Below are 16,148 nucleotides of genomic sequence, written 5' to 3'. Positions count from 1 at the left end.
AACATGGGGTTTTCCCATGACGTCAAATGACAGAGAAAGCTAAATACCCACACCCACACGATCACACATCGAGATCGCCCCAAAGGGCTGGTAGTCGGTAGGTTGTTATTGTCATGATATGTTTATGAATGTTCTTGGGAATGCTGTCTAGATCTTTCCATGAGATTTTCCCATGATGTCAGATGACAGAGAAAGCTACATACCCACACCCACACGATCACACATCGAGATCGCCCCACAGGGTTGGTAGTCGGTAGAGTGTTATTGTCATGATATGTTTATGAATGTTCTTGGGAATGCTGTCGAGATCTTTCCATGTGATTTTCCCATGACGTCAATAGACAGAGCAAACAAAATACCCACACCATCACACATCAAGATGAACCCAACATGGCTGGCAGTCGGCAGGTTGTTAAGGACCAACATCGTCGCGTTGCAGATGTAGCCCCAGGTTCTCGTGATGGCAATGCAACATTTAGCTCTGTGACCTCTGTGTACTGTAACTAGCATTGGTCTCCTAGAGATGAATGTTCGGTGGTTATTATGATTATAATATTGGGGGCTTGACTGGGAGGACGGAGGGTAGCTTGGGAGGGAGGACGTGCATGGGTGAGTGGGTTTGTATGTGCGATTGAGAAATATATTTTGCATTGGACAGCAGTTGCATACATGGGAGAATGGTGGTGACGTTAAAAGCTGTTTATCTTGTGTTTTTAACCCATTCAAATAAATAAATCTCTTAGTCATGTAACTTTAGAATCGCAAATGTTCAAATAAGAAGTAGACGTACCTGGAAGGTGCTAACCTTCATGTGGCTATGCGTGTGTGGTTAAGGCTCTGACCCACAACACTGGTGGTGTATACTCCTAGGTCACTATGACCCGTCCGACCCATTAAAGACAACGGGACTGCAGCAAGGGGGCTACTTCAGGGTCATCAACATGCTGTGCGAGCTTGACCAGCCGGTGAGTGACCTAATTTACACAACTTAATGCTGCTTCGCTCAAAAAAATAACGTGAATTAGTCTTACACATCCAAATGAGTGAAATATGACAATAATGGCCGAATTCGCGTTGACAATCTTATGCTTTTATGGGAATGAGCAGTGACATAATTTAATGAATTCGTCTTACAAAGTATGAAGGTGAGCACGAATTTGACTTCACCCAAACTTTTTCCGAACATTCATAACCAAAGCTTCGCGCAGTCGACTTTGCCCACCAATAGGTAGGAGCTACCTTTAAATACAGTGGTTTTTTTCTTCAAGTCATTTGACCACAATATTCATGAAAAAGACACACTGTTTGTGTTAATATTTGGTGTGCATTTTCTTCAATGAATGTAGAATAACAGTAGTGTATATGATCCATAAGGTGTTGCTTTTAGATTGACTTAGTGACAATCATTAAATAAAAAAATAAGCAAATCAATGAATCGAAACATGTTAGTTCACGGATGACAAGATAATTTCACAACTATTCATAAGAATAATTTGAACCTTTTACAGAAATGTTTTAGACATACTGATGAATCTTTTGTATCACAGGCTAAGCTCTACATGTAGAACAAGAAATTCCTCCGAGGTAGGAAAAACACCCCCGTCCTTACCATTCTCACTGCCACCAACTGAGAAGGTTATTTCCCTTTGACCATTAATATGTCCCTCTATAAGTCCTTGTAGAATCTTAATCCACCAATAACTCCCTAACCGTGTGTTTGACTGGTCCCAATTTTTGTAAGGACCGTCTCAGGAATGTATAGAACCTGTTCACCAAGTTTGGTGACGATCGGTCCGTTTATTCTTGAGATCTATATGCGAACACAAACACACAAACAAACAAACACATCGACCGAATCCTATACACACCCCTATACCGGGGGTATAATAAAAAGTTAAAGTGATACAGCGACAAATATTGATTTTGTGGGTACACAATTTATGAAAACTGGAACATTTGTATTTCTATAACCTTTTTTCTTAGAGCTTAGCCCGTAATGCAAAAGATCTATCGGTATATTCATTGTGACTTTCATCGTTTGTTTTCATGTTCACAGGGTGAATACTACATTGACCGAAAGAACAATAAGCTGTACCTGTGGCCCAACACACCGCACCAAACGCTGACGTCATCAGATGTTGTGTACGCTTCCATGATTAATGAGTGCATCACGTGAGTATGACTTCTTAAGATCAAGCAAGTTCATTTCGATTCCAGAAAGTTTCTGATTGTTTTCATTTGGCTAGTTTTAATTCTGCTGTTGTCACGTTAGCAGGAGTGCAAGAAAGGCACTATTTGTTTTGTCTGTGACCAATGTTACAAGTTTGATTTTGGGAGACAAAGATGATTGGCGTGTTTTAGAAGACATCAGGCTTGCTGTTAGAAATATTGGGGTGGCTCTGTGAAGAGGACAGCAAATTGACTGTTGGGAAAAGATTGACCACACACTTTGAGCATAGGTCAGATCATACATTTTTTGAGATACCAAAGATAAAACTGACGGAGTTTTGCAGCAAGTGTTGGAGACGTCATTCGCGCGACTAAACAACATTAATGTGAAGGTTGTACGGCTTTTCCTTGCTGGGATGTCCTGAATTGTATCGTGTGACACGTGCCTCAAAGCCGAATGACGACCGCGTTGGACAGGGTCTGAGTTGTCTGCCCCTGGAGTGCTGGGTTGCTATTTTAGTACGGCCTAAGACAATGCCAATGGCAATGACAATTCTTTATTCAACGAGGGTATTAGAATATGCAGTGGTTTGCCTTTTTAAATTTAAAGAATAAAGCGAAAGCGCCAAATGCGAATGTAGGTCACTGCACCAATCTCTCCCATTCAACATTCAGCAACAGTAATAACAGCAAAACCTACTCCAACTTGTAACCAGAAAGTGTGCGTTACATGTTAACGAGATGTTTTTTTCAGCATTGAAAGCACCGCACACAATGTTCACTTTGAGGACTTCTCGTTAGAAGCGTGTCGTCACCATGGCTTTGAGCTCAACAACGCCACAAATGTCACCATCAAAAACCTGGAAATAAAGAACACAGGTAGGGCATCTCGTCACACACACACACACACACACACACACACACACACACACACACATACACACACACACACACACACACGTACACACACACACGCACGCACGCACACACACACACACACACACACACACACACACACACACACACACACACACACACAGAGGCCACCACTATGGTCTTTGTGGTCATTAACACAAACATCCGAATGCTTTTCAAGCCTGAGTACTAATATACCGACACATGTGTATCAAGAGGCATTTTTTTTATTTGAATTATCGTAACTTGCACAAAAGATAAGATGGGATGAAAACACCCGAAACACGCACCAGATATGATTAAGTACGTTGAATGCTTTATTTATTCTTGATTTTGCCTGTGATATTTTGTTTACATTTAAAGGCTCAATAAATCACCTTTCATGTTTTATTGATTCTTGATTTTAGACCGTCAGAGGATGTTTACAGGAGCACAAAGTCATTCAGAACTAACAATCCTTCATTGATAATAAACAATAGAAATGTGCAGATGTAGTTGCTAATTAATTTTAGGAGGGAACGCTGTCCACTGCAACGGGGACTGCCGGTCAGTGTCTGTTCTGTCCTCTGACATCCATGATGTCAACGGGGGAGTCTTCATGGGAGGTACGTGCTACTGCGGTTTGATGTTAAGCCTCAGCGAAGCTTGCTGCACGAAGCTTTGCCACTGAATTTTCAGGGAACAATCTGACTTCGCGACGACTTCGCGACGACTTCGCGACGACGCGACAACAGACTTCGCGAAGTCGACTTGAGGCTTAATTAAGGACATCCTTCACGATTGCATTGTTGTTAAGTGTGCTATACACTCATCAGGGGTTGCTTGAAACCCAAACATTTCCCAAATTCAATCCGTACAACTGTAACTCGCCTTTTCGGGAGCTTTTGACTAGTAGGCTTTAACCCATCATTCTTTACTATTTATCACTTAAAATCTCTCTCATTATATGGGGCCGGGAATATGTCAGTTACACATTACATCTTGAAACATTATTCAATCTTTTGACATGCTATGCATACGATATCGTGATTACGACATGAAGCGCATTATCATAACACAATGTGTACCATGAATACGAAGAAGGAAACAACCGTATTTTGTGTGCGGTATTGAACACAAACCAAAAACCACACCGGTACTGCAAGAAGTTAGCTTGATGAGAAAAACTTGTTATCAGAAGAGACAGCGGCAAGGTTATGGATTTTCTGTATGAGTCCAAGTGGAATGGGGACTGCCTTTCTCGCATGTAAAAAAGCCTATGTTTGACAATGTCCTCGTTCTTGTAATGGCTTACAACAAAGGGCGAAATACTTAGAGGGAATCTTCAATTGCCTTGCAGGGGGAGAGCGGACTCAGCTGGTGTCCTCCCAGAACGTGATCCGTGACAACCACATCTGGCAGCATGCCCGTCTGGCCGCCTTCCCCAACCACGCCATCTTCCTGCAGGGCGTGCACACAACTGTGTCCCACAACCATCTGCACCACGGCCAGTACACCGGCATCTGGTGGGAGGTGAGTCATCTGTAAACAGCATGCATTGCACACTACTCTGTCACACAACAATTTTCATCACGGTATCTCTTAAAAGCCACCAGGTTTAATTCGCGAAATAAATTCGTCAACAATTGTTAGAAAAAGACAGTAAGGCTGTAAGCGTTCACTCTCAAAGACCCAATCAGTGTTGGACATTACCCCAACGACTCATGGTCATTGTGCAACTGAGCTGTGCAATCAGTGTTGGAAATTACCCCAACGACTCATGGTCATTGTGCAACTAAGCTGTGCAATCAGTGTTGGAAATTACCCCAACGACTCATGGTCATTGTGCAACTAAGCTGTACAATCACACATTGCGCAACGAAAGGCTTGACACACTTAAAAGAAAGGTTACATGCTAAAAAGGTGACTGACCTCGCAAATATGATGGCAGCTCTGTGCAATTTTAGATTCGAAGAAAAGCGACGTGAAGTTACGTTTGACGTCACATTTTCAATTATGACGCGATCGATTGAACTTGTGACACGTTTTTAGGCCATGAATTACATTCTCAAAAATCCGGGTACCTTTGGGTTATTGTGCGTACTGTTGCACTACCAAAATGATGACAAAAACGACGTTTGTTGGCTTGTTGTCAGACCAGCATTTTACTGAGTTGGTCCGCGGGGAGCATATCGCCTTTTGTTACATGTTTATCAACCGCGGCTTTCGGTTTTGGTCGTGACAGATTAAACAAAAGACGATTATGGTCCCCTCGGACCAACAATAAAAGCTGGTCTGCCAAACGTCTTATATTTTTAATGTACGATATGCGTCCTACTCTTATGTCCCATTTAACTTTGTGTAGATCAGAGATAGTAAGTGAAGCTGTTGTCAACGGAACAACTGTACCCTAAACATCAAAATGTTAAGAGGTCTTCTGTCGTAAAAAATGGTATAGATCTTTATTTTGAATTTGCTGTTTGTAGATAACGCGGTCTCGTAGCTATGACCTAAGGGTTTTAGTACTCCTGATCTACATATAAATATCATAAATAAATTTTCCGTTTCCAGGGCAACGATCACGTGATAGAGTACAACCATATCCACCACATGTGTCTGAACGCCACTGACTGCGGCGCCATTCATACACTGCGAGACTGGACTTATGTAAGGAAGACATTGTGCATATGCTGTTACGGCAGATTTGGGATTGACATGGGAGTCGAGGACAGGTTGTGTGTATGTGTGGGTGTGTGTGTGTGTGTGTGTGTGTGTGTGTGTGTGTGTGTGTGTGTGTATGTGTGAGAGAGAGCGTTTGTGTGTGTGTGTGTGTGTGTGTGTGTGTGTGCGTGCGTGTGCGTGTGTGTGTGTGTGTGTGTGTGTGTGTGTGTGTATGTGATTAAGAGAGAGAGAGAGAGAGAGAGAGAGAGAGAGAGAGAGAGAGAGAGAGAACTCTCAGAACTCAGAAATTTTATTGTAAACCACACTGTTGTGTTTGTACAAGGGGGGAGTAGAGTTTCCATTCAATGTATACTCTCTCACAAACAAGTAAGAACAAGTGCATAATACAGTGCTAAGGGTTGGAACATAGCGATCGAAAATCATTTACACACATTCATTTTAGCCTAGCAGTTGCTGTCGATGCGAGAGAGAGAGAGAGAGAGAGAGAGAGAGAGAGAGAGAGAGAGAGAGAGAGAGAGAGAGAGAGAGAGAGAGAGAGAGAGAGAGAGAGAGAGAGAGAGAGAGTGTGTCAGTGAGAGACTGAGAGAGAGAGAGAGTGTGCGTGTGTGTGTTTGCGGGGCGAGGCCAAACTACTAGACAGATGGTGTTGATTTTTATGTGCTGTTTTAGAGGTACATTTGATCAGTATGGAACATGTTCAGTTCTTACAGTAGTTGATAGTGGGGGGGGGGGGGGAGATCCTATCCTATTCTGCGTACTTTTATTGAGGGGGGGGGGGGGGAGGGATGTATGTTACCAGTGCGGGAACAGGGGTTGGAGAGGGGGGGGGGGGGGGGGGGGGGGGGGGGGTCCTAGGGGTTCCGATAGCTCTTAGAGTTTCATAGTTCTCACCACGTCTGTATAGTGTATGTATTAGTTACTGTGATACCAAATTGTCTTACCCATGTATGTATGATGCTATGCGCCAGTGATGTATGAATGCTATTTATTTTTGTTTTATCACACAGCAAGCTGCTTTCCTCGTGTATTTTTTATGTTCATTCATGTATTGTACACTTGGCAATAAATTATCTATCTATCTATCTATCTTGATGCTGTTCACATACATTCTTCTATAGGATCATATCCATGGAAGTTTTTCTTATTTGTTTGGCCAATTTCTCATTCAAGAAATCTGGAGCCGGTTTCATGGACTCGCAGTGGTCACACTGACAGTCGGACCAGCGCTTTGTTACCCGACTACCGTTGTCCGAACGCGGTGCTGGGGGAAGGCAGCACTGTAATCTGTCAACTCCCCGTGCGAAGAGGCACAGTCCGCCGACTGAAAATATTTAATAAAATCCGATTTCGTCGGATTCCTGTACTTCACTCTTTTCACTGCAGGTGACTGATTGACGTCACATTTTCAATTATGACGCATTCGATTGAACTTGTGACACGTTTTGAGGCCATGAATTACATTCTAAAAATCCTGCTCCCTTTGGGTAGTTGTGCGTACTGTTGCACTACCAACAATGATTGTAAGTGCAACATGAAACCGGCCCCTAGTCATTCCTTTCTGTTGCATCACATCCCATGCACTCCATGTTTCAGCGAGGCAATGTGATTCGCTACAACCACGTGCATGACACGCGACGTCTGATGCCTGGTAATGGCGTGCGGGGCATCATGCTGGATGACCAGTACTCTTCAGTCGTTATTGAGCACAACGTCTTCTACAATGTGAGTTGTTTTCATCGTCTATTTGCCAGAATCCATTCAAGCAACTATTATCACACACACAAAACTATTCTTCTTAGAATTAAAAATCAAGAAAGGTAAGTTGTTGGAACGTGGGAAAAAGAAAGAAAGAGCAGTCTTTTCGATGGTTGGGTTGGGTTACTTCCACTGAGTTACTTCCTTTACTTGTTTACACAATGCTTGTTACTAGGCTACCGCGCCAAAGAGGGCGCTAGTCGTCTTGTCGCCACTCGGCGCTTCTGGGCTACTTTTTGTTTCCAACACGGGAGAGAAGCAGTGCCCTTTAGTGCATTCACTCCCTTTGATGTACTTAATTACTTAACTACCATACTTGTGGTGCGTGTTCGAGCAAATCGTGTCTCAGAAACTCCACTCAAACGGGCATATCATACCATCCTTTTAAACTGGTCGGTTGTCTCCTTCAGAACGACATCCACGCCAACATAGGCGGTGGCCGTGACAACGTGATCCGGTACAACGTCATGTACAACGCCAGAGAGTGGTCAGTTCAGGTGGACGCTCGTGGTCTGGAACACAAAGAAGCCAGACGTCTTCGTAGAGAACTTGAGGTCTTCGTGACGTTTTCTGTGTATGTGTGTTTGTGTATGCGTGTGCATGGGATAGGGGAGAGGGGGGTTACGGGATGAAAGTCGGGGTGGGAAGTATGTTGTGAGTGTGGGAGGGGGGGAGTGTGTGTGCGTGTATGTGGGTGTGGGGATTTGTGTGTGTGTGTGTGTGTGTGTGTGTATGTGTGAGTATGTGTGTGGGGGGGAGGACATGGGTAAGTGTGTGTGTGTGTGGGGGGGTTATGTGTGTGTGTGTGTGAGGGTGTGTATGTGTGTGTGTGTGTGTGTGTGTGTGTGTGTGTGTGTGTGTGTGTGTGTGTATGTGTGTGTATCTAATTTCTTTGCGAAATGAGTACCGATTCATTTCCATTTTAAACTATTGATAAATATATTGTTGTTGGTGTGATTTAGCAGAAATATCCATATATCAAAATGGAATACTACTTCTATTAACGATCCCTATATTTACATTGTAATTTTTCTTTTCAAATATTACCTACCGTTTTGTTTATTTTACCTGTGTAAACTGGTCTACCTGTGTCAGGCAAGTCCTTACCGCAATGACGTCTGGAAGCGGAGGTACCCGGAGCTGTACGACATTCTGAACGACCTCCCCGACGAGCCGAAAGGTCAGCACAAATTCTCTCTCCGTCTCAGACTTGATCAGGAATGTAACTGTAATTACTTTGGGTTTATGTATAGTTGTTTAAAGAACTAAAAGGTGCGGCATATTATCTAATTTTTGGTCATGCTTTTACATTGAGATGAAGTGACAAACAGACAGCCAGAAGAAAAAAAGAGTTAACCTTATCCCTAATCCTAACCCTAAGAAAATACCACAGATATCCGTAAACAGACATAGAAACAAACAGACAGCGAGTGAAACAGACCGAAAAACAAACAGACAGACAGGCAGGAGGAGAAACAGACAAACAGACAGACAAAAGGACGGACATGCATACATACAAGGGACGTGAATAACATACAGGAGTTTTATCATGTATTGAATGAAATGTTCGGCGAGAGATTTATTTCTCAGAGTCAACTTTGTGTGCAGACTCTCCTTGGTGTCCGAACACCCCCGTGTGTACACGCAAGCACAAGACCAAGCGCGCACGAAAAAGATCCTGTAATCCATGTCAGAGTTCGGTGGGTTATAGAAACACGAAAATACCCAGCATGCTTCCTCCGAAAACGGCGTATGGCTGCCTAAATAGCGGGGTAAAAAACGGTCATGCACGTAAAATTCCACTCGTGCAAAAAAACCACGAGTGTACGTGGGAGTTTCAGCCCACGAACGCAGAAGAAGAAGAAGAAGAATGAAATGTGCCGAAAAGAAAATGTCAGTAAAGAATATGTATCAAAAGTGCTGAGGAACAAAAATGTAATGCGATTTGTTCATATTCTTCTTCTTCTTCTGCGTTCTGCTAAAAGCCCCGTACACTCGTGTTTTCGCACGAGTGGATTTGTACGTGTATGACCGTTCTTACCCCGCAATTTAGGCAGCCATACGCCGTTTTCAGAGGAAGCGTGCTGGATATGTTCGTGTTTCTATATATCCTACCGAACTCTGACATGGATTACAAGATCTTTTCCGCGCGCACGGTCTTGTGCTTGCGTGTACACACGAAGGGGGATAAGGCACTACCAAGTCTGCACATAAGTTGAGATCGGAAAAATGTCCAACCTTAACCCGTCAGGCGCGGCCGGGATTCGAACCCGCGACCTTCCGCGTGGGATGCCGGCGCTTTACCACTAGGCTATTGCGCCCGTCGTTTTGTTCATATAAAAGACCCACCACAGTTTGCCTAAACGATCACGCTCACCACCACAACATTGCCCGGGGCTGAAGTGCACGAGAAAGTTACCAACCGGTCGGGAGCCAGCCGCGGTTTTGGATTGGTTAAAATTAAGATTCGTTGTGAATTCAACGAATCGGACCACGCAGTTTGTTATCTCCCGTTTGGGTGGCACCTACTGTCGGTTCGTGCACCTCGATCCGCCCAGGTTTTCACACTGCTTTTTCCCCAGGCAATCAAATCTACAACAACGTGATCTACAACAAGCATGGCGTGGACAGCGTTCACTACACCGGCCATGGATTGAGGCGGTCTGACTACTTCAACGTTCACGACAACCACCGGGTATGTCCGTCACCATGACGACAGTGGTTATCATCACCAACATTGGCACCACAACCATGACTAATCTGTTTGTCTGTACTCTGTATCGTTTTACTTTTGTTTGGATGCCATGGTACGTGTTTCTTGCTGTCTTGTTTTCTGGAGAGAGATCCAATCGCAATCGGTGAGTTTGATTGAGACTGTAATTGATTGATTGATTGATTGATTGATTGATTGATTGATTGATTGATTGATTCATTGATTGATTCATTCATTCATTCATTCATTCATTTATTGAGTGAGTGAATGAGTGAGTGAGTACGTGAGTGACTGAGTGACTGAGTGAGTGAATAATCCAATCGGGGAGTATGATTGAGACCGTGATTGGTTGATTAATTGATTGCGTGATTGGTTGATTGATTGATGTATTGATTGAGTAAGCGAGTGAGTAAGCGAGTGAGTAAGCGAGTGAGTGAGTGAGTGAGTGAGTTATTTAGTAAATGAGTGAAAGAGATTACTTCAAAGTGCATGCCATCGCGTTTTAAACTCTTACAAATTTATTAAAATTGCCAGATTATCAAAGAGTCGGACCTTTTGTCACCTCACACTGCTGACTTCCGGCTGCGCTGTGAGACTGCGCAGTGGGCCGGTACGACGCACTTCCCTCAACCTGTGACAGTGGATGAAGTGGGTCCCACTGTTGTTACAGGGCCTCACTACTTGAGAGGTTGGTGTGTGTGTGTGTGTGTGTGTGTGTGTGTGTATGTGTGTGTGTGTGTGTGTGTGTGTGTGTGCGTGTGTGTGTGTGTGGTGTGTGTGTGTGTATGTATGTGTGTGTGTGTGTGTATGTGTGTGTGTGTGTATGTGTGTGTGTATGTATGTGTGTGTGTGTGTGTGTGTGTGTGTGTGTGTGTGTGTGTGTGTATGTGTGTGTGTGTGAGTATGTATATATATGTGTGTGTGTGTGTGTGTGTGTGTGTGAACAAAAAAAGAACAAGAACAAGAACAAATGTTTATTGTCCTCAAACCAAAAAGGTTATTGACACATTGCTATGAATTCTAAAGCATTCTGCGACAAACCTTCCGAGACATATTTGAACATCTTTGTCCATAAATATTTCACTTGGTTTATAATTAAGATAATCTACATCAATATTAGTCACGTCTTTTTTTAAACTTTTCTCTACTTTCATGGAATTTTACGCATTCATCCAGAAGATGATATTCATCTTCAACAATGTTACATATCATACACAAACGATTTTCTCTTTGGATGTTATGATGTCTTCCAGTTTCTATTTTTAGATTGTGACTACTGGTTCTTAATCGACTTAAAGCTGTCCTGTGATTTCGATTTTCTATCATTGTCAGATATGACTGAATTTCATATGTATCACATATATTTGAATAGAATCTTAATCTTGCACTTCCTTTTGATTTAGCTTTATTCCAAAAACGTATGTATTCACTTTGTAATTTCATTTGTATGGCAAATTGTAACTTTCTCGTATCAAAAGTAGATTGATTTTGCCAAACATGATTAAAGCCAAGTCTTGAAAGTGAACTTTTAATGAATGTGAGCCAAGAATCTTCTTTAGGGTTATTAAACATGTCATCATATACTTGATGAACCAATGAATCTCGTTTAGATTGTAAAATATGAGTCCAATAGGAAATGGTTTGTGTTAACATTCTTAGTGCTAATGGGAATCTACCTAATTCTGCCAGCACTGGTATACACATGGTTTTTCTGTGTACACCTAGCAGACAACGACAAAATTTTATATGGATGTCTTCAATCGTAGAATTTCTTGAAAAACATGATTCAAAAAACTTCTCGATGTTATCGATTGATTTGTTGGAATAATTGTATGGGAACCAAATACTTGATCCATATGTCAAGATTGGATTCACTAAAGAATCAAATAAATGAAAAGCAGTATCAATTTGAATATTTTCTTTTCTAAACATTCTCCTAAGCAAATGGCTTGCTTTATTGGCTTGTTTACATTGATGTTCTTGAGCTTTTTGTAAAGAACCATTTTGATTAAATACTATTCCTAAATATTTATACTGATCTGCAATTGTAATGAAAGTCAATCCACATTTAAACAGGGTCTTTACGTTTGTGTTTGTGCGACAAAAAACTAATACTTTGGTTTTGTCTGTATTAATTTTTAAACCCCATTTTTCACAATAATTATTTAGATGATCTAGTTTAGTTTGCAATCCTCCTTTTGTTTTGGACAATAATACGAGATCATCAGCGTATAGAAGACACGATATTTTATTTTTTGATTGTTTTCCTATGGGTGGGGAATCAAAATCAGGAAGATTTTCAGTAATGTCATTTATAAAAATATTAAAGAGAGTGGGGCTTAATGTGTTGCCCTGTTGAACTCCTTTTTTTACTGTTATACTTGGTGATAGTCCATTTTTCATTTTTGTACAAATTGTTGAGTTTGTATACATGTTTTTTATTACATTGAAGCATCGACCTTTTATGCCAATTTTATTTAATTTGAGTAGTAGGGCATCGTGCCACACATTATCAAATGCCTTTTGAAAATCTACAAAACAAGCATATAATCTCCCATTTTTTGTTTTTATGATGTCATCAACTATTTTTTTAAGTATAAAAATCTGATCATCTGTTCTTAACCCTTTTCTGAATCCTGCTTGTTCTTTGATCAATAATTCATTATCTTCTAAATAATTCGTTATTCTTGAATTGATAATTTTACAAAATAATTTTCCTAAGTTACTAGTCAGTGTTATTCCTCTATAGTTACCCGGGTTCAATGGATCGCCATTTTTATATATAGCAATACTTAAACCATTTTTCCATTCAACTGGATAATGTCCTGTATCTAGAATTAGATTAAATAAAGTTGTTATTATTTCTATGGTGCTACCAATACTTGCTTTTATAATTTCATTTGTAATATTATCATTTCCTGGTGACTTTTTGTTTTTTAAAGATCTACATTCTTTCATAATTTCTTTTTTTGTGATAGGTCGATCTAGATACGAATTATACTCTGATTTTTGTATTTGTTGTTTTTCATTTGAGATAATCTGTTTTCTCTCTTCTGTAACTTTAGTTTCCATACCTATCAACTTTTCCAAATGGTTGATCCATTTCAATGGGTTTATATTATGGTTATTTGATTTGATAGGTTCGCCCATTGATTTTAATTCTTTTAACGTTTTCCACATTGTACTTGGGTCTTTATTAAATTCGTCATTTGATTTAGATACCAAATTGTTTTTAAAAATTCCTTTGGCTTTCTTTATTGTTGAGTTATACTTTTTCCTCATTGAGTAATATTTTTGACATAAAGTTTTATTAAAAGGATGTCTGTTTAGCGCATTTAACAATGATTTCAACTCTTTTCTTTGTAAATAACATTCCTTGTCAAACCATTTTTTATTGTTTTTCTTTCTTCTGGTTTTATTTTGTTTTCTTATTTTCTTACATAAACTTTGTTGTGCAATTTCTTGAAAAAACAATGTTAACTCGTCAGTTAAGTGGTTAATGCCAGTGCTGTTTGCTGTAAACTGGTCTTGTTTCATGTGTTGTGCTCGTTTCAAAATTTCAGATAGTTTGTCTTTAAAATTTGGGAGATTTAGTGTATGTTGTAGTTTGTCATTTGAATTATCATTCCACAAATATAATTCTTCAATATTTTCTTTCTCATTGTTTTTTTTCCGAAAATCTTTTGATTTGAAATTTTCTTTTGGGTTTCTATATGAGTATGGAAGCCGGATTTTTAATTCTAGTGGACAATGGTCTGAAAATATTTGCAAGTCCTTGACTTTCATATGCATAACATCTTTGAATAATTCTTGAGAGCACAGAAAATAATCGACTACGCTGGGTCCTTGAGGTGTATAACAAGTAAATTTTCCATAGATATCTCCAAGTGATCTTCCGTTTAAAATGAACAAATTATTGTTAAGAGAAATATTAACCAGTTTTCTACCATATTTATGCACCGTTTTGTCCATGGACAATCTACGGTGTAGACTGTCAGTTACATAATTAGAAGGTAAAGAATATCTTAAATTATCATCATCAAATTCAACGTAATCTATTAGTTCTCCCGTCCTTGCATTAAAATCTCCCATGAGGAGAATTGATCCTTGAGCAGATAGTTCTTCTAAATCAGTTTCTAGGTTATCCCAAAGTTTGTCAGTAAAATCTTTTCCAAAAGAAGAGTGTTCGGGGGGTATATATACACATCCAAGGAATATATCTGGTTCTGATTGTTTGTTACTTTGTGTGCATATTTGCATCCAGACAATGTCACTTGAGCTTCTTGGTAAAAGTTTTGTTTTGAGTCCTAAATTTTCCTTGATGAATAGACTTATTCCTCCTGATGAGCTGATTGCTTGTTTCCTTTTTGGACGTGGAAAGTTATGTGGTTTTGAAAAACCAGGAAGAAAAATGTCCTCTTCGTCTTTTTTATCCATATGAGTTTCCTCCAGTAAAACAATGTCATATTTGTCTAAAAAATCTATCACTTCTTGGTCTTTAAGTTTGTTTATTGTGTCTCCATCGATCTTTTGTTTAAATCCTTTAAGGTTCCAGGACAATATGTTTATAGAAGAAATTCGATTTTCAAACATAAAAATGAATAAACAATCTTTAATGATGTTTTAAGAGTTCTGTTATTAATGTTAATACACGTATTCAATGAAATATCAAAGAACTATGGCACATGATCACTGGTATCTGAAATTGACGAAATTTTCGTCATAGAATGGAGCAAAGGGTCTTCCGGGGTGTCCTCTGGTAGGTCCTTCATGAGGTCCAAAGAAAGGTCCTCTTGGAGGTGGACTGAAGAGACCTCTGGGTGGTCTGGGAGGTCCGTTGAAGGGTCTTCTGAAGGGAACGAATGGTCCTCTGGGCGGACCTCTGAAGGGTCCTTGTCCTTTTGGAGGTCTGCTGGGGGATCCTTTGAGAGGTCCCCTAGGTGGTTGATTGAAGGGCCCTCTGGGGGGAAATTCACGGAAAGTTCCTTTGAAGGGTCCTCTTGGCGATGCGTGGAATAGTTCTCTGGGATGTTCACTGACGGGTCTTCCTAGAGGTCTTCTGTCGGATCCGTTGAATGGTCCTCTGGGTGGACGTCTAGCTGATTTTCTTGAGTTCGTTTTGTCTTTTTGTTTTGTCCAGAAGAGGGTTTCGAGATGTTGTCCGATGTTGTGTGCCAGTGTGGCTGCTCCTCTCTGATTCGGATGTATCCCATCTCTGTGTTTCAATGCGATGAACTCGTGGTCAATGAATGAGACATCTTTTACATCTCTCAACTCGTCGAAGCAGATGGCATTGAAAACCTCCTTTTTCGAGTTCAGCGTGTCGTCTTTTGTTTGGAGGACCTTGCTGATGACGACTTTTGTTTTGGGGAATTTTGCTTTTATCTTTGACACACACTTCTTCATTTTGACAGCTACTGTTTGAGCGTTCTCTGTTTTGATATCGTTCAGTCCGAAATGTAGTAGGATGCCATCTGGTGTTTTGTGTGTATTTGAGATGGTTTTGTATGCTGTTTCAACTGTGTTTGTTTTTCTTTTTGTGACATTCAGTCCATACTTTACACCTACTCTTTCGGGGTCAACGTCGTTGAGGATGCTGTCGTGTAAGATATACACAATTGGATGTTCGTCCTCGACATGTTTTTCAATTTCCACGCCGTCGCTTGAATTGGACGACAAACTTGTCAGAGACTCGGAAGACATCGAGTCTTGAAATGTGATGTCATTCTCCTGTGCTTTGGTACTGTTGACCAAGACTTTCTCCGAAGGTTTTGGTTTTGGGGTACTACAATGCGTCATTTCCGCTTTCTTCTGTGACGCGTTTTTCGGCAGATGTTTGACGTCACATTTTCCCTTTCCATTTTTCACGCGTGGCGTGGCAAGCATGTCTTTAGAAGCAGACGGTCTGTCTTTGTTTGGATCCGGTTTCGGGGAG

At 40.7% G+C, this 16,148-nt stretch overlaps 1 protein-coding gene across 1 annotated transcript in view; it reads left to right on the top strand.

Moving 5' to 3' along the window:
• The window catches only part of LOC138975176 (uncharacterized), a 37,683-nt gene that overhangs the window by 3,922 nt on the left and 17,613 nt on the right, over nucleotides 1-16,148 (top strand). Inside the window, exons 6-16 of the mRNA XM_070347835.1 lie at nucleotides 871-965; nucleotides 2,057-2,172; nucleotides 2,924-3,048; nucleotides 3,597-3,689; nucleotides 4,424-4,596; nucleotides 5,635-5,730; nucleotides 7,339-7,467; nucleotides 7,911-8,054; nucleotides 8,596-8,680; nucleotides 10,083-10,195; nucleotides 10,748-10,901. Coding sequence (XP_070203936.1) covers nucleotides 871-965; nucleotides 2,057-2,172; nucleotides 2,924-3,048; nucleotides 3,597-3,689; nucleotides 4,424-4,596; nucleotides 5,635-5,730; nucleotides 7,339-7,467; nucleotides 7,911-8,054; nucleotides 8,596-8,680; nucleotides 10,083-10,195; nucleotides 10,748-10,901 — 1,323 coding nt within the window. The remainder of the gene's footprint in view (nucleotides 1-870; nucleotides 966-2,056; nucleotides 2,173-2,923; nucleotides 3,049-3,596; nucleotides 3,690-4,423; nucleotides 4,597-5,634; nucleotides 5,731-7,338; nucleotides 7,468-7,910; nucleotides 8,055-8,595; nucleotides 8,681-10,082; nucleotides 10,196-10,747; nucleotides 10,902-16,148) is intronic.

Source organism: Littorina saxatilis, linkage group LG9 (assembly GCF_037325665.1).
Source record: "Littorina saxatilis isolate snail1 linkage group LG9, US_GU_Lsax_2.0, whole genome shotgun sequence".
NCBI classification, from domain to species: Eukaryota; Metazoa; Mollusca; class Gastropoda; order Littorinimorpha; family Littorinidae; genus Littorina; species Littorina saxatilis.
This window is presented reverse-complemented; position numbering and strand designations above follow the sequence as displayed.